The sequence below is a fragment of the Petromyzon marinus genome, chromosome 21 (assembly GCF_048934315.1).
Source record: "Petromyzon marinus isolate PM22_M1 ecotype Great Lakes invasive population chromosome 21, UKy_Petmar_22M1.pri1.0, whole genome shotgun sequence".
Taxonomy (NCBI): domain Eukaryota; kingdom Metazoa; phylum Chordata; class Hyperoartia; order Petromyzontiformes; family Petromyzontidae; genus Petromyzon; species Petromyzon marinus.
In genome coordinates this window covers 15364296-15382706 of record NC_133687.1, presented here as the reverse complement: position 1 = coordinate 15382706, position 18411 = coordinate 15364296, and the positions used below count along the sequence as shown (strand labels likewise).

Genomic DNA, 18411 nt, shown 5'->3' with positions numbered 1-18411 from the left:
AGTCCGAGACGAGGTCGTCGCAGGAGGCACCGTCTCTCTTTTGTTAAAGTTCACACCACCAACTCCGGCCTCCTCTCTCACGACCACGCTGCCATACGGCCCGGCCCAGACAGGACCCTGTCCGTGTGGCAGCGACGCCGTCGACCGAGACACCCAACCGCTGTCTGGCCGCCCAACGATCGGGTGAAGGCGACAATGACGACAAGGCGAGTCCACTCCCAGAACCGGCAGCCCCGAGCTCTCACTCTGCGCTGCTTTTATTCCCCTCAGCACGGCTTGGCTTCGCACTAGCCACACCTCCCTTCTCGAACCCGCCAGAGGGTTCCAGGGGCCTCCCCACGAGGTCTCCTGTGACCCTTGCCCCAGTTTCTCCACCCTGCCGGCACACACACGCCGTCTATTTGCTCAACTGTGTCTACCTGCAGTTGCTGCTGTACAGCAGTTGGCGCTGTGTCACTACACATGCATAGTTTAATATAGTCCATCATACAGGCGTTTTTTGGGTAAAAAAAAACTTGTATTATGGATGATATTGGTCGCGATATCCTACATGTTAAACTGAGTTTAACATAGATTATCAGTTAAACAAATAATAAAAGTTACGTTTATTGCTCGATAAACATTTAGAAGTGTGCGTGGCAAAACGGTAACCGGTTTCCACCCTGCCCTCCCGTGCATGATTTCGTATTTGTCATAGGTTATAGTATGTGTTATAGGGTACACTGTGTGTTATAGGGTATACTGTGTGTTATAGGGTATACTATGTGTTATAGGGTACACTGTGTGTTATAGGGTATACTGTGTGTTATAGGGTATACTATGTGTTATAGGGTACACTGTGTGTTATAGGGTATACTGTGTGTTATAGGACACCTCTCGTGTGAAAGCCACAGAACGAGCGGGTAGGATTGGCTCACTGTGTTCAAGTTTAGGAGTGTAATAATATGTCTAATGCTTTAGGAGTGTAATAATAAGTCTAATGCTTTAGGAGTGTAGTCAACTCCACCTGCTGGCATTGTCATAGACCACCCCTCCTCCCTCCCCATTGGGGGTTATTAGATAATTGGGCTCAAACGTGTCAGTCGATAAGCCCCATTGCAGATGGATAACAACACGCCCCGTCCATTGATCTGGATGATTATGAGTCTGTTTGGGAAAAGTTGGTGGAGGCATGTACGTATCACAGTATCAGTTCCAAGCCTTCTGAAAGACCCAACGCAGAAGATCCCTGGGTTTGATCTTCCACGAAGCCCATGGCAGTAGATGCGGATACCAGATGCACAAATAGAAAATAATCCAGTAGTAGTGGTGCGACTGTGGTCATCCAAAACGGGCCGTACAACTTGTAACGACGCAATGCCCCGATCCACAAACACGAAGGAGACATCCCAGCGATTCACTGCTCCGCTGCTCCTGACGCAGTCATCTGGCGTGACCACCTGAATGTGAAGTTGTGGTTGTTGCTCTGCATTGACATCGCCTACACGGAAGGCGATGAGGAGGTCCCAAGCCACGACACGAGCAGGCTCTGCTGCAGGGGGAAGTTTGTGGAGGCGGAAGGGCTACCTTATAGGCTGTGTTTAGTTTTGGCATAATAACACAGTTACGCAGCTTGATGGGATTTGATAATCTGAAGTGATTTTATTAAGTCGACCATAGCAATAAATCAAGAGTATAAACGTTGTAAAGAAACTTTTCAAATATTAACGAAGAGGCTCAAGGTGGGCCGAATGCTATAATCAAGGTTTTACGCGGGGTGCGAACTTTATGCGGGGTGCAGGAGGTCGTAGCTGGCACGCTATTGCGACACGCGGCGAATGAATACAGAGACAACAACACGACCTCTTGCTGATTCTCGTGTATGGGCTGTGTGCGTTTCGGGATGACCCCACAATGCAAAGCTTAGTTTAATGAGGCCATGACTTTTTTTTAAAAGCCTAGCGTTGCAGTAACGCTGTGGTGACGTCGATGGGGCGGCACCTCGGGCTCAGGCGACCGCCACAGCAACGGCAGCCACGGAGTGAGAGCGGCATCCTCCTTGCCACGCGCTCGCTTCTCCCGAGCATGGAGATGACCACCACAAAAGCTTGCTTCTCGAGTCACGGTGGTAAGATGTTAACTACCTCGCCAGGTATACAGGACGTCGTGGGTTTGATCCCGACGCTGGCGATGCCTGCTGTATATTTGGAGTTTGCATGTTCTCTGTCTCCCCGTAGTGGCGTGGATTTTTCTCCGGGTCCTCCGGTTATGTACTCCACATTTAGAATCAACATCATGCGTTTTAGAGGATTTAGCTGAGAGAGATTTACACGCGATGAACCATCTCGTTGAGCTATCGTTTGTGATAGCCAGGTCGCTTCTGAAAAACAGCTATATAGCTCGGTAGGCCGTACCTGGTAAAATAAGAAATAGTTTAGTCTTTGGACAATGTTGCCTCAATCCTCCAAACATTGTCAAATGTTTTTGAGAAATCCACGTAAGAATGTTTTGTTACCAGATATATTCTGTCAACAACAGTCGGGCCCAGCCCAAACCCCACTTGTTTTTCTTCATTCTGAAGTTTGAATTTTGTCTCCGTCCTGCGGTGTGTTCTCATGTCCGTGTGCCCCGTGGCGCGTGCCTCTCTCTCGACGCAATTCCAGGCGTGCATCTCTCCACGCTTATTTGCGCACTTTTCAGTTCCTGTTCGCTTCTCTGAAGATGACAATGCCAAAGAGTGGATTTTGTCCTCCTGCCATCGATCCCGCCGTAGACAGTGGAGCATAGAAATACAGCACAACAACGTATGTCGCTGCACCGCTCGTAACCAGGGGCGGCCAGTGCCCGCGTGCCTTGCAATGGAGAACGCCGCCTCGATGGCTTAGTGGATCGCATTGACCACCATCCCATCAACTGCATCTATAACGCGACCAGTATTCAAGGTTGTTGTAATTTGGAAAACGGCAATGCGAAATATTGTTCCATAAAATATTTCACTTTCTACTTACCTCGCAAATTCAATCTCGTGCAAATCAATGATTATTGACGTAAACACTTTTTTTTCCGGACCAAAGTATTTACAATTATTTCCTAATCACAGCGTTTGCAATCTGTATCTGGCACTGGAAGGGTATTGCGGCTAACGATTGCACAGTGTACTACTCACGAAGGACATTGTGCTTTTGTCTTGAGTCCAGCGGACTTAATGCTTAAGATGCATCTTCACACAAGATAAGTTTGAGTGCCCTTGAGGTCCCATGGACATCCATCATTGGATTTAATAAGAGTGTCCAAGAGTTTACGCCTTGTCTAAACCCAATGTGCGAAAACTAGTGGATTTAAAATGTTCATAAGATGTTGAATATTTGTGAAGTACCTGCATGCTTTTCCTTTTTCAATAATATAGTGCACGTATCCGAGAACAGCATTGTAATCTATACCTCGTGTTAAATTATTGCTTCAATAAAAACAAATTGTCTTTATTTTACAATCCCTTTGTGTGGCAGAGCTGGCGAGGCGTGGTCATGGTGAGTGCCCTGGACTTAAAATCCAGCCGCGACAACTGAAGCGTGGATGTGGGGCTAGACGTGATGGGCGGAGGAGCGACGCTCACAACAACGAGCGGAGCGCCGGGTGTCTAAAACACAGCAAGTTGGCATAGTAGGGGGCACAGGTGGTGCATCAGCCAGTCGTCTTAGTCAGTCGACCTGTGGCACCTGGGTCTGCCCCGTGACCTCCTTCCAGTGGGCGTCCGACACTTCACGTGACCTCAAGGTGCACATAGCCTGGCACAAGTGTCGTGGTGACGTCACCGCCACTTAGTGGCGAATGGCGGTTGTTGTTGATGTGTAAAATGTGTCACCCTCCTGCACCTCGCTGGCACTCCCTGGCCTAGAGATCCCAGCAGACGAAGGCTGCCCGGAATGTACGACCACGTGCTGCCCAGTGGCACAGCAACCCCGATGGGAATCTGTCGGGCGCAGGAAACTGGCGTTGCCCGACATATCGCCCAGGCCAGGCCCACGTGGTCCTCCCGTGCCTGCAGTGTACCGTCTTCCCATCCACAGCTGATTAACACTCACCATAACCCTTCCCCCACTACCCTCCTCAATCCTCTATGTTAATTTCACACAAAGCTGTTTGTTCTATTTACGTACTCCAGCTTTGGTTTATTTTCATACGTAAAAATATATATTATTTCAAACGTTCCCATGATGACACCAGCACTACTATGGTGTAGTTAAGCCTGAGGAGAGGTCCAGTATTTGGGAAGATCATTCTCGAATGGCAGGGGGGTAATCTCTACCCCTAAGGTAGTTCTTCCGGATGAATGAAGACGTGTCATGGGGAAGATCCACCATGCGACTCCAGAAATGTTCGCTGCTGGTTTCATTTATAGCGAGGTGGGAATTTGGGAGCTCGTCTTTCGGGCTGATCTAAAGGTAACATTTGTATTTTCTTTCTCTAACACCAGCTGGTAACGTCTCTACGGGCCGTGTGGGGACTCGCGTGCCACGTCTCTGTTGGAAGAGAGTTTGAGAGCGTGTGATCTCCCCCATAGGAACGTGGAGTTCCCACCACAGTCTCAGGCCCTCTCGTAGCAATTGAACGAGAGTGGTGGACTATTCATATGGTCACATATTGCGATGTGATATAAAACGATTTAATGATCCTCATACCATTTAAATGAGACTCCTGTCTCAGGGTTATCCTTCATTCAGTATAATCCTTTTGTGAAAAACTACGCAGTTGAGGCTATCCACATATACAAGCACAGAGACAATTTCAACCGAGAAGATGGATTCTGGCTTAGCAATCATTGGAAAGATTTGATAAACCATTTCAGGTCTTAATTGATTGTTCACGCTTACAGTGGCTTTCAGACAGCATACATAAATGTTTCGTCTCCCCCCTCCTCTTTTCAGAACATAGATGGACTAGTTCTTCTAAATAAACTGCCAAATCGTTGCGCGTGTCGCTGACGGTTTTTATAAATAAATAAATACACCGTTTAAAAATAAATAAATTTATGCAAACCGACACACCTGATGAGGACCGTTTGTGTTATGGTCGAAACGTCGTGACAATTTTTTTATTGTTTCATATATTTTTTATTATTTTATTGTTTCCCTTCAACGTGACTTTACCGAAAGAGCTAAGAATATAATTCAGTAGCAATATATTTGCGTGTTTTAGAGTTCTTGTTGTAAAACCAAGTAACGTGTCCTTGAGGGGACTTGCATAACAAGTCCCTGGGCAGAGCAGTTAGCAGCTTATCGGCTTCCTTAAAGAGAGGCGACGAGCGAAGTTAATGCCAGGTAGTGCATCGAGGGGTATTGGATAGCCTGCGTGAAGGTGCCGCTCAGAATTAAAGCAGCAGACATATTTCCTCACTCCGCTTTCACAGCTGCGGTATCAATCCTCGTGCGTGCTCTGGTGAGAGAAGACCCGCAGCTGTGATGCAGCCAGTACCCTTCCTCAACCACCCACTGATCGGGGTTGGTGTCACACCTTCACAAACTAATCCCACGCAGAGTTGGCTGACCTAACTCACCCACTGATGATGATGATGACCATCACCACCAAAACTCGGCGGAGTCTCGTCAGCTAGGCCAGATCAAATGACACGCGTCCGATGCGTCTCAATTCTAAGTAGCCTATCGGCTTCCCTAGACACGTACTGGGATTGTGTTGATGTTGTTGTTGCTGTTGCGATTATTAATTGTTCAGCAACAAAGACAACATGTTTCAGCGATTTTTGAGTCTCCAACAACAACAACAAAAGAGTCGAGACGTCCCAAAGGCCTCCTCCGTTACACAACGACGACTTTCCCTAAAACTCAAAAGTAACCTCATAAAACGTCGAACTCCACTGTTTTAATGTCACTGGGCGCCCGCCAGCTGGGGGCGGAGGGTGGGTGGGGGGTCACATCCCGTGAGCGATCGCGCGGCTCTCCCGGACCACGTGCGGGTGAAGCGCGTGCCCGCGCGCGGGTGGTCCCCACGTGCACGCGCGCAGCCCTCGGGGACTCTGGGACGTCCGCGCGAGCCCAAGCAGCGCTGGCTCTCTTAATAATACGAATAGTAAAAAATAATAATAATAATAAAAAGTGTTAGAAATCCGCGGAAGCGCAATCTCTATAACCCACTTGTGTTTTGTTTACATTAATAGTTTTTTTTTCCCCTCTGGTTAAAAAAAATATGTATTTGTAATTATTGGTGACCGAATTAACTGTTCAGGTGCAAGCTGGTTACCGGTTTTGTCGCACGTATCGATGGCACTGTCGCGCAGCGCACACAACAAGAAGGCTTCACCGGTTTGAACTGAGAAACGAGGGCAGCTCTGCCGTGGTGGGATGGGCATCACAACGGCCTTGTAGTTCAGAGGGCACCGGTTCGGTTCCATCTCCCGGGGAGACAGTTGAAACAATTGGGCAAGTTTCTTAAACCTCGTCAATTCCGATGCTTATTTATTTAGAGGCGACCGTGTTACTGACGAGACATCAATGATGAAACAGTCACGAATGAATCCGGCCAAACAGATTAAATAGTTTAATATCTGCATATTTTGCATAAATAAATAGAATACACTTGTTCCGACGACTTGAGACAATGTGACATATATAGCCCGCATTCTCGCTCGCATTCGTATAAGTTATTAGCGGGTATCGAGTATTTGCTTGAATACGTCAACGCACATCATTCAAACCACGTATAAACCCAAAGCCAACAGACACTAAAGACATATCAAAAAGACGAGACATGAATTCTGTAACTAAAGATATAAAAACGTACAGTAAGAAAAATAACATCCACAAATACCACAACGAACCGATAACGGGAAGTACGAGATGTCTCGTAAAACACTCGTTTACCTATACAATTGAATTGTGTGCATTCACAATACACAGGGAGACCTCGCTTAGCGCGACCCCGTAGAACGTTGATTCGATAAATGCTCGCATCTCCAGGAACGCATCTTGAGTGCTAAGCGAGGTCTGCCTCTACTCATTACTGGAGGTGTCACGGGTTCATTGCCCTCCCCTCATGCCATGGCGAATTTACGAAATATCACAATTCACGTGAGAGTTTAATTCATGAGCATACGGGATTTTGTCTCGTTTATAGCATCTCGTTTATGTTGTTTTTCTAACTTTCAGTGCAGTTTTCGCTAATTCCTTTGGCCTAAATATAGCGTTACTATCGAATTAGCCTCAGTCGAAAACACATCGCATTTCAGATGCCCTGTGATGCCTGTAATGCATCGTGAGGCTTGAGACTGCAGACTCCACTGGCACCTCAGTTACTCATTCATAGCCACAGAGACTCACTCGCGCCTACAGGAACTCCCGTGGAACTGTAAAGAGTCGCATGCGGGACATAGGAACACATATGGTCCTTCCGGAACTGATCTGGAAATACAAGGACAGACCTGGGACCACAGCCTACTGGCATGTGGTTAGCCTGACGTTTCATGTTGACTGAGAGCGACTAATCGGGAACTTTAGGAACTTAACCAAGCCTACGAAGGACTCTCCTGCTAAGAGAGAGATCAATCTGAAACTGTGAGCGAATGATGTGGGCACCTACGGCAAGTCGAATGCATCGAGAATATCTCATAGAGGACTAGTTTTGGGTTCGACAACCAAAGCAACAACAAGAAGAGACTTGTTTTCGATTTCGGTAGAGAACTCAACAAGAGCTGCAATGCACGCGCTGACTACGTGACGGGGTCCTTAACAAAATGACGTCACGAAACAGTCCATGAAGAGCCGCGCGTGGCTCTGGAGCCACAGGTTGCCGACCCCTGCCCATGGTGAACTGCACTTCCATGGTGAACCGGACTTCCATGGTGAACTGCACTTTCATGGTGAACTGCACTTCCATGGTGAACCGGACTTCCATGGTGAACTGCACTTTCATGGTGAACTGCACTTCCATGGTGAACTGCACTTCCATGTGAACTCGACTTCCATGGTGAAGTTGACTTTCATGTTCAGTGGTCAGCAATCAAAATAACAAGAAGAGCCATTTTTTCAAATTTCAAGAGCCGCAATGCGATCCATAAAGAGCCGCGTGTCATCTTTGGAGCCGCAGCGTGCTGACCCTTGGACTAGAGGAACTCCTAAGGCGGGTAGGAACTTCTCTGGGTCAACGGAGGCCCACCTGGGTCACACTAAGCCGTCATAATGAGGTGGAAACCAACCTGGAAGGAGATTGCTCCCGATACGTGGCGAATACCATCTCGTGCAAACAACACACATACAAAACACAACAACAAGAAATAATAAGTTAAACTACAAGCTTCCTCTGTCTCCGCTTCCCAACTGCTGTATGTAATCGTTGTCTTTGTTAAACGTACTTGCGAATTGTGTTCAGTAAAAATATATATAAATAATTTGCAGCCTTGCGCTAACGCAGTGGCCGGACGAAGGACTCCCTATGCCGTGTCGTTCTTGGCGGTCTGTTTGACCATACTTCACCACGGTGGTCAGCGCAAGTTGGTGGTGAAGGGTGCACCGAGGACCGGTTCTGACGATACTCGCCACTGATGTTAGCCGCCGCTGGAAATTGAAGTTGTGCCGTCGGTTTTCGTCACGCGGTGCGCCACTCACTGCGTCACGGCTCCACCCCACGGCGGAAGAGAGAAGCGCCCACGGTGCGTGGAGGGCAGTCGACGATGAACGTTTCTCTGAAAGATTGGCAGGCGTTATAGGATCGTGGAACTTCCAAAACTTTCTTTAATTGTACAGTTGGCAACGGATATTGTAGCGTAAATTAATGTTTAGGCGATCTAAGCCAACCCCGCCCCCCCCCTTATTATGGATCATATTGGTCTCGAAAGCCGATTAAGTGTTCAACTGAAATTGTTAACCGCCTCGCCGATTGAACGCGGGGCCACGGGGAGACACTCGCATCACCGCCGGGGAGGCGGAAATGCAGCGCCGTCGAAATATTCCGCATCGCAAGTGATGACACCTCGGAATGTGTGGCCTGAATATCAGACGGATAAAGTAAAACAAAATATCCGTCAAGTTCAGAAGAAGCTGGCTCCTCAACTATGGGGAGCGGTGGTGTAGTGGTTAGCGCTACGCTGCGCTATGAACGCGGCGACACGAGTTCGATTCCCGCTCACGGCCAACACCAGTGGCGATTATCTGAACCGGTCCCGGGCCGCCCCTAGGTCGATACAGCCTCAAATGAGTACCCAGTGTGTAAACATCGCCACTGGGAAGACAAAGACGGCCGGAAGTGGTGTTGGCCACCCACCCCCTGGTGTGCCGTTCCAGCCTTCATAAATGCTCGCTAACAGCACTTGCCCGAGCAGTCTTTTAAAGGCTATATGGGGGATCTTTGTCTTTGTAGAAACGGGGTACTGGAGCACGTGCATGGTTATTCACAACAGTGCCGGTCACCTGGGAAGGAGACCTCAGAAGGGTGCCTCCATCTGTCAATTTTATATTCCCGAGGGCACGGGTCGGCAAACTGCGGCTCAGGAGCCGCATGCGGTGGCTCTTTAAGCACTGCTTCGTGACGCGTTTTTTTTTATTAAGGAGCAGCACCCTCTCGTATTCACCACAATGCATTGCGGCTCTTGAAATATTGAGAGTTTATTTCCACTGCCTGTCTCTTCTTGTTATTTTGGTTGCCGACCCCTGCCCGATGGGGTCTCCTGCCCCGCGTGTCCCATGAGTTCCAAAGGTAAACAACGCTGCGTTTATTACGAGACATTTCTAGACATGCTTCGAACCGGTAACCGTTTAAAAACAAAACATGCGGTTACCTGTATTGTAAAACAAACAAACTAAATAAAACAAATAAACTCGTAGTAAACAACGGCATGAGGAAGCCGGTCAAGGTCCCGTGATGAAACCTGCATTGCTGCTGCGCGGGAAGCTGCCTGCAGTTGAAGAATCTGAATCTGAGGTTGGCCATTTCTGCTTTTGTGTGTTGCCTATCGAAGCCTGTTAGACCGGACACGTATTAACAGTTATGTTTCTCTTTAACATGAACGTTAATATATATGCGTGCCATAAACACACAGTCAGTTCCCTACACGTGTAAGATGGGACACGCTCTGCATGCGTGCTCCATACGTGTGAACTATACTGAAACATGGTTATAGGCATTGCCCTAATTTAAATACCTTATATACATTACACATGCATTCGTATGTACATAGGATAATATACATAGGCTACGTGGATATGCACACAGTATATGCGTATGGTGTATACACACACCTATCAAAAATCTCACACCAATACATATTTCACCATCCACCATCGTCATCATCGCTGGCATAAAATATATATATATAATATGAACTAGCATCCGTTTCTCAAAACAATTAAGTTTGAGTTTAACTCTCGAGACAAATGCCACTGCGCGAGGTTTATTTAAACACGCTGTTACCGCTGCCAATGGCACCGAAGGAGATCGTTCACCTAAGGGCCCTTCATCAATCCACGGCTGGATGAAGACCCCCTCCCACGTCATGGCTGTGCTTTGATATCACTGGCCGATGATGTCAGCAGTCGTGCTCCGGAATCGAACTCAGGTGGCCAGGGTTTCGGAGCCTATTGTTCTTAACCGCTGCAACACCGCTCCACATGTGGAAAGGCAACAGGATTCGTTTATTGAGCCTTGGCCTGTTGATGAGGTCCAGAAGGTCGAACATTCTGCTGGATAATGTTTTGTCTGGAAGGCTCATAGGCTGACGGATGAAAACTTTGTACAGCACATAGTTTATATACAGTATGTAGTCTAGTGGAAATATAGAACGAATGCCAATGTATGTATTTACTTAACCATAATGTTCCACAACAATGTACGGCTCTTAGTTTTCCTCTTAGGAGGGCGCCGCAGTGGTGAGATGTCAACTACCTCGCCTGGTATGCAGGAGGTAGTGGGTTCGATCCCTGACGCCTGTATATCTGGCGTTTTAAATGTTCTCCCCGTGGTCGCGTCCTCCGGTTTTCCCTCTACATTTAAACATTTATTTAGAGTATTTGGCTGCTATAAATCTCCACATGATACGCAATTGTATTGAGCTGTCATTTGTGGCCATGTCGCTACTGAGAAAGAGCTACACAGCTCAGTGGGCCTTACCTGGTAAAATAAAATAGTTAAAATAGTTTAGAGGGTGTTTAGGAAGGGAAGGCTGAATTGAGTCTGAGATGCACGTCTGTAATAAACTTGTAAACTCGGTGGCGTGGTTGGTGTTTAAGGTCCAGATCAAGCCTCCGATGTATTTAAGACACCCATCTGGGTCTTTTCTCGAAGCCAAATTTAGATTTTTATTATATAAAAAATAATTGGCCCTTGTCATTATTTTCTGGGTTATAAAAAATACTGCTGTGACATCGTGGCTTAAATTAGCATACAGAAATATACACACTTAACTTTCTGAACAGGATTACGAAAAAGTATTAGGATTCTTAAGTAGTTTCGTTTAGATCGTCGCACAGTGTATAATGTCGATTTAATTTTTGTACTAAAACCCTCCACCAATCAAATAAAGTTGCCACGTGCGGGCAAATGTTGAGAAGCCAGCAATAAATATAAAATTTTCTCTACTGGAGGTGGACGGTTATTGTTAAATACATTGACATATTTACACGATCGAACATAAAGTAAACTAATTACGAATCATATTTCTATAAATCTCCTTTCTGTCCACATACATTTGTTTAGTCCATCGGCCTAATTGGATTTCCAGACTGAAATATTTACCCAGAAATATTCGTTTTGAAGCCAACACAAATTTGGACCAGTTTTGACCTTCGGGGGCCTCATCAGCAGAATCGGGCTTCTTGCGGATGACGCTGCCCGGGTTGCCAGACGTTAATGGCACGAGCGGCTGACGTGACGCAGCAGCATTTAATTTGCATGCGGGGAGGACACAGCATGGAGGTCTGTCGTATTATGTTATTACCCTTAATTCTCAACAACGAGTTAGCAAACCAATTACCGTGTGAGAGGTCAGCTGGACAGATTGACGCGTTGTTGGCAAATCTTCCTCTTCGTCCGATTTCTGGATAATTTGTTCCGCTGCCTACGTCCACCAATAAGAGGGTTGGAAGGTAACCAATTAACGATTATCAACCAGACGCCCATCGTATCGCCTCCGACTGTCCCATAACGAACGTGGTGCATAGGCGACAATTGACGTTTAGGGTCATCACCATCACCATAATCTTTCCATTGTATTATAAAAAACATTGGCAGTGGCCAGCGGGTGGCGTGAGACTGAGCAGTCGCAGAGTGAGAACAGGCGGTGGTGGTCAGATGCCTCACTTCGTCCATCCTTCCAAATAGCTACCACAAAGCCACCCACAATCCCCCAACAGCAACAACAAGCCCCAAAACTAACGCTCCCATGCCGTCTCAGCTCTCATCTAGGACACTCAGACCTCGCTTAGCGCTCAAGATGCGTTCCTGGAGAAGTAGGCACTGCAATGAATGAGCGTTGTATGGGGTGGCGCTAAGCGAGGTCTGCCCTGGGGCTGTTCGACACGAGCCCGTGGCTTCGTTCATTATTTATCTAATTGTTTAACCATGTATGGTGTAGCTCTGGGGCACAGGCGACCCGGTCTGATTCTCTTTCATACTCTTGTTTGCGTTTAAGGGGGCCAAGAAGTCGTAATTATACACACACATACACATATATATGTAAATATATGCTAAATGCATTATTTCTTGAACGAGTTCCGCAGACCGTGCAGGGTTTTTCAGGGCCGCTAATCTTGTAGACCGAGTCACCCCAATGCCGCCACCCGATTGACAAGGATACGTTGTTGTTGTTGTTACAAACAGTGGGTGCTGCTGCTGCGTTGGCAGTGGTGCAGAGCACAGTCAAGAACACGGTGTGTTGCCTTACAAGTAAACATGTTTATGCTGAGTCCTTGGTTAACGCCTCTTCACACCATAATGAGTTTTCGCTACAACGCGGTTATTACATTGGGGAACACTTTTCGCACACCACGGAACGCTCCTGTTATAACGCGGAACGTGCACCGTTATAACGCAGAACGTGCACCGTTATAACGTGAAACGTGCACCGTTATACTGCGCAACGTGCACCGTTATAACGCGGAACGTGCGCCGTTATAACGTGGAACGTGCACCGTTATAACGCGGCACGTGCACCGTTATAACGTGGAATGTGCACCGTTATAACGCAGAACGTGCACCGTTATAACTCGGAACGTGCACCGTTATAACGTGGAACGTGCACCGTTATAATGCAGAACGTGCACCGTTATAACTCGGAACGTGCACCGTTATAATGCAGAACGTGCACCGTTATAACTCGGAACGTGCACCGTTATAACGTGGTTTCTGAGCAGTCGACCACGAACGACATTCGTGAGCTGCATGGCTGAGCGGTACAGTTATACAGTACGCGGAATAATAGTCACGTGGCGGCGTACCTTCAGGCATTGTCCCACCATCTACCCTGCGTGTGCGCAGTAGCACATCGCATCTCGGCACACTTTAGCGTTACTTTATTTATGGGGAAATTTTGGTTTTCTTCTAACGCAAAAAAATTCATGAACGCATCTACCACGTGAAACGAGGACTTACTAAGCGACGTTTCAGGAAATTGCCCTCCTTCATGTGCCGTTGCCCGTAAGGTCGCCTATTGTTTATATTTGTCTCCATCAAGGCCACACGCCGTGTTATTGACGAATGCGTTGAGATTCGTTTCGTGATAAAAAAACGCGGGAGGCACCCCCCCCAGTGACGTCACTATAATCCGATTGGTCACTGCCGCACGCGCCTCAAACGCACTTGAGAGTCGATGTCATTCCATTTGCAGGTAACGAAGCCTTCAAGTTCGAGTTGCAAGAATCTGCGTGCGTTCCGTAAATATATCTTACTCCGCTCCCACTGCGGTTCGATCCGGTGGCGATATCTGTCGCGAATCTACCACGGGAGCTGAACACCTTTGCTTGAGGTCTCGTGTGTAGATTTGCTGTCTCTCAGCGTGACGTGAATCTCCGCCAGTTATTTTTGCCAGTGACGAAGGTAACTGAAGCGCGCAAGTGTATGTGTGCGTGTGTGCGTGCGTGTGTGTGTGCGTGCTGATAATCTCAGTCAGTCAGCCCACGGCGCCTGGGTCTGTCCCGTGACCTCCTGCCAGCTAGCTTTCGACACTTCACGCGATAGCCTCAAGGTGCACCTAGCCTGGCACAAAGCGCCGTGGTGACGTGCCGCTACTTAGTCGCGAATGGCGGCTGTTGTTGTTGTTTGTGGTTGATAATGGTGGTGTTGTTGATGATGCTGCTGATGATGATGTTGGTCCCGTATAAGGTGATTTCAAAGTCACATTCGGCCCTCGGTAAAAGTTTCCACACCCCAGGGCTGGGGGGGGTGAGGAGAGGGGCGGCGGGGGGGGGGCACCATCCCCCCCCCCCCCCCCGCTCCGACCTTCACTCTCTCTGGTCTCGCGTGGGCCTCCCGCTCCTCGCGATCGCCCGTCACGGCCGCCGCTGGCTCAGCGCGCACACGCACGCCGTGTCGATGCGGATCCACCGCCAGCCCAGGTTGCGACCTCCCTTGCTCGTGAGCGCCTGCACGAACGACTGCACGGTCCGGCACTGCGAGCTCCAGTGGGCGCGGTCGATGCCGCGGCAGCCGTCGCGCGTGTGGCGGGAGGCGCGGCAGCGCGTCTCGAAGAAGTACTGGCGCAGCGCGGTGCCCTCCACGCGGATGTCGCTCAGCACGGTCACGTTGTGGCCCTTGAGGTCCACGGCGTGCGCCTTGTCCGTCACCCACACGTTCTCGCTGTCGCACACGGCCAGCTCGGCGCGGTGCGGGGGCCGCCGCTCGGCCGCCTGACGTCGGGCGCGCGGCCTCCGTCGAGGATGCCCCGTGGCTTCGAAGGGTTCTGCGTCACCCTCCTCCTCATACTCCTCATCGTACTCGTCACCGTCGTCGCCGTCGCCGCCGTCTAACCGGCCTGCCGCGCGTGGCTCAGGCTCCGAGCGCGTGGGGCTCTCGGCTCCCGCGAGCGTCGCGTCGTCCGAGCCCCGCGGCGCGCGGCCTCTCGGCCGCGTCGCGTTCCCCTCCGGGTCCGCGCCCCACCGCGGCCGCGCGGTGGCGGCGGCGGCGCCCCTCAGCGACAGCTCCTGCAGCACGAAGGGCAGCGGGGGCCCTCGGGGCGGCCGCGCGCTCAGCAGCACGCGGGCCGACAGCGGATCGCGCGCCGGAGGCACGAGAGGCCGCGCCGCCAGGGGCCGAGGGGGCCGCGACCCGGGCCGCGTGGCCGCTGCGGCCGCCGGCCCGGGTCGTCCCGCGGCCGCCTCGGCCTCGGCCGCCGCGGCGAGCGCCAGCTCCCTCATCTCGGCGAGGGAGACGGTGACGCGCGGGGCCGCGGCCGCACCGCCGCGGCCCGACGCCGTGGCCGCGGTGGCCGCGGTGGCCGTGGCGCGCGTGGGCGGCTGGGGGCGCGCGGCGCTCCCGAGAGTCCCGGGCTGCAGGGAGCCCCGCCGGCTAGCCGCGTACAGAGCCAGCACGACCACCAGGAGGAACCCCGAGAGCGCGCGTAACGCCTGGGACGACTGCGGGCGGTGGTGGTGGGGGTGGTGGGGGTAAGAGAATTGTGGTGAAGGAGCAGAGGTCGGGGTGAAGGTCGGGGAGAAGGGGAGAGAAACGCAATGAGGGTTACGGTCAAATGAACTCTCCCGACTCGCGTGATATTGGCGAAGTTCGTCCCTTGTGATAAAACTCGTGCAAGTTTGACTGCAAAAGCAGCGAATTGAAAAAATATCGCAAAGCACCTTTGCGACAGCGGTCCGCCAAGACAGGGGGGGGGTTCGGCAGCCTTTGGCTGCGGAGCCGCGTGCGTTGGCTCGTCAAGGACTGCTTCGTGACGCGTTCTTTATCCAGGACCGCCCTCTCTGCTATTCACACGCATTTGCGGCTCTTGAAATATGCAGTTGTTTTACCGAATTCGAAAAAATAATGCCTCTTCTTGTTATTCTGATTGCGGACCCCTGCGCCGAGACAACGCAGCGGGCATCAAAGTTCACCCACGCTCGTTGGACATTGGGGGGAGGGAGCCATTCCTCTACGTTGGCAGCCCAGAAGCGAACGGTGGAAATTACACATTCCCGTGGCGAGGGCCAGTCTGGACATACCGCTGTTGACTTCCCACAAAAGTAGCTTTAATGTGATGCACACTCACCATTCGTCCACTCACTCACCCATTGACTGGCCAACGAACCGGCGGTCTGGCCTGCACGCACCACCACGCGCAGTGCAGTCGCGCACTCTGTCCAGTAGGTGGCGGCACACTCATTGCGATTAGTGAGTGGTCAGCTCGGTCTGACACAGGTCAAAGTCGTCAATCACACGGGGCCCGCGATGCTCGATGTGCCCTTAAACCAAGGCCCTAATTATAATATTATAATATATATTGGGGGGGGACATGTCCCCCCCCAATATATACATATATATCATATGCCCCCCCAATATCCAAATATGCAAAAAATGTCCCCCCCCCAATATATTGCTATTAAAAATATAATTGCGATGCTATGTAAATAAAAACAACAATTTGATAAACCTTGGCCACAACATCTGGACTTGTCTTCATATAAATCAATGCATAGATTTATGTCATATGATTGTGGTGATGGTTATATTTCATTAATCCATAATCTCTGCCATTACATTCAATGAAACAAGAAATGGTAATAAAAAAAACTGAGCAATGCAATACAATATATATTATTAGACATTATTGTAAATAATAAAGAAAAAGTCCATCCCATATGTTAGTGATTTTTTTGTATATTTTAAGCAGGAAATTCGTTTTCAAATGTAGATATTTTTCTGGGTTAGGACCCCCAGACACCCTGGAAGATTTGGTCCCCCCCAATGTTGACTCCATGGCTACGCCTTGCCTGTTTAAGGAAACTAACCGAAGGAATTGTTCGAATCTTCCACGGTCGCATGTCACCGTGGAACAGGTGAGAGTTACCCACACTTGAATAGACCACACGCGGCTTCCCGGCCGATAGCCCAAGTCAGTCATTGCAAGGCCCGTCGGACCCTGGTAGCCTTTAGTGTGGCCTCCACAATACACACCGAGTGAAAACAGCCCCCATCGTACTGTCACAAACCAAATGGTTGCTAATGTGATGTCTTATCGGCGACATTGGGCCCCCCTCTGGAAATTAGTGAAGAGAACTGCTGTAGCTCGTGGTGCACCTGTAGAAACTGCTGGGTGTGTGGGGTGGCGGCGGAGGGGAGGGGCGGGGCGTGAGGAGGGGGGGGTGTAGGAAACTTGCTCCATTGTTTTTATCTGCCAAGCCGGGAGATCGAGCCTGGCTACCTTGTTTTGCATTGCGAGACCAGTGCGATACGAATCGCGCCACGGCAGCTGGCTGCACAAATGCATGCAACGGGGGGTGGAGCGCAGGCGTAGTGGTTAGCGCCCTGCACTATAAACCAAGCCATCTGAATTTATCCGGAGCTGTGCTGGCTATGCACGTGGCCTACTATAATCGAGCGCTGTGGAGGCCCAGACGGTTGATGGACCACACAGAGACGTTGTGAAACTTTTTTCCCGTGGGCGTCGAGGAGGTGACATTGGGCTGGCCAGGAGAGTGCGGTCGAGTCAGCATGTGGGCCCCACCTGCTCCGTCTGGACTGGATGGAGGGTCTCCCCCTCGCACGCGTCGATTTTATCTGGGTGCTCCGGTTTACTCCGATTTGTAAAAAAACGTCAATATTAGGAAGCCACTGGAGCTATGCACTTTTAAATTCCGATTGAAAACTAATTTCTTTAGAACGTATTTCTTGTTAATTTAGTTTGTTGTCCTTCCCCCGTCCCTCTGATGAGCACGGTTGGATACGTACGGTGCGAAAGAAGTTGACTCTGCATACTTAACATATGAAGGACCGCAGAGCCTGGGCAATAGTTGGGGCCGACTCGCCGTGTGGCTGCTGCTGCTGCCTCCTCGCTCGTCTCTGCGACCCCTCCCCCTGGCGCCCCCTCCCTCTGTCTCTCTCTCTCTACGAGAACGAGCCAATGCTGTGCTGCGCGTCTCAAGTTGAGACGTGTCCATTCGATTCCCGGCCATGGCTAACTAACATCAGTGGGGTTCGAGTGATATCTGAACCGGTCCTAGCCCCCCCACCACACCACCCCCACCACACCGCCCCCACCACACCGCCCCTACCACACCGCGCACTGCCTTGCGTGGTCAGGGACGGGACACTCCAGAAACCCCAGTGAACAACGCTGAGGTGCGGGAGGGCTCAATCATCCAGCAGTGGAGTTACACAAAAGGCTGCGATTTATACATGCGTCGGCCAGGGCGTTCTCTGGCAGCACGATGTGAAAAGGCACCCAGCGTACTTCGCATGTGAAGAGAACATCGCCCTTCCTGGGCTCCTGCAGAGCGTTTTGTGATG

General features: G+C 50.2%; 1 protein-coding gene across 1 annotated transcript; it reads right to left on the bottom strand.

Annotated features, from left to right (window-relative positions):
- Window positions 1–14397: 14397 nt before the first annotated feature.
- LOC142925596 (uncharacterized) lies at window positions 14398–15329 on the bottom strand. The gene has a single exon (XM_076068649.1). It carries the CDS (start codon window positions 15327–15329, stop codon window positions 14466–14468), a length of 864 nt encoding a protein of 287 aa, XP_075924764.1. The 3' UTR covers window positions 14398–14465.
- Between the last annotated feature and the right edge of the window lie 3082 nt (window positions 15330–18411).

Excerpts from the sequence above, each read along its gene's own strand:
- LOC142925596 (XM_076068649.1), bottom strand. The coding sequence starts at position 15,329 with ATGAGGGAGCTGGCGCTCGCCGCGGCGGCCGAGGCCGAGGCGGCCGCG.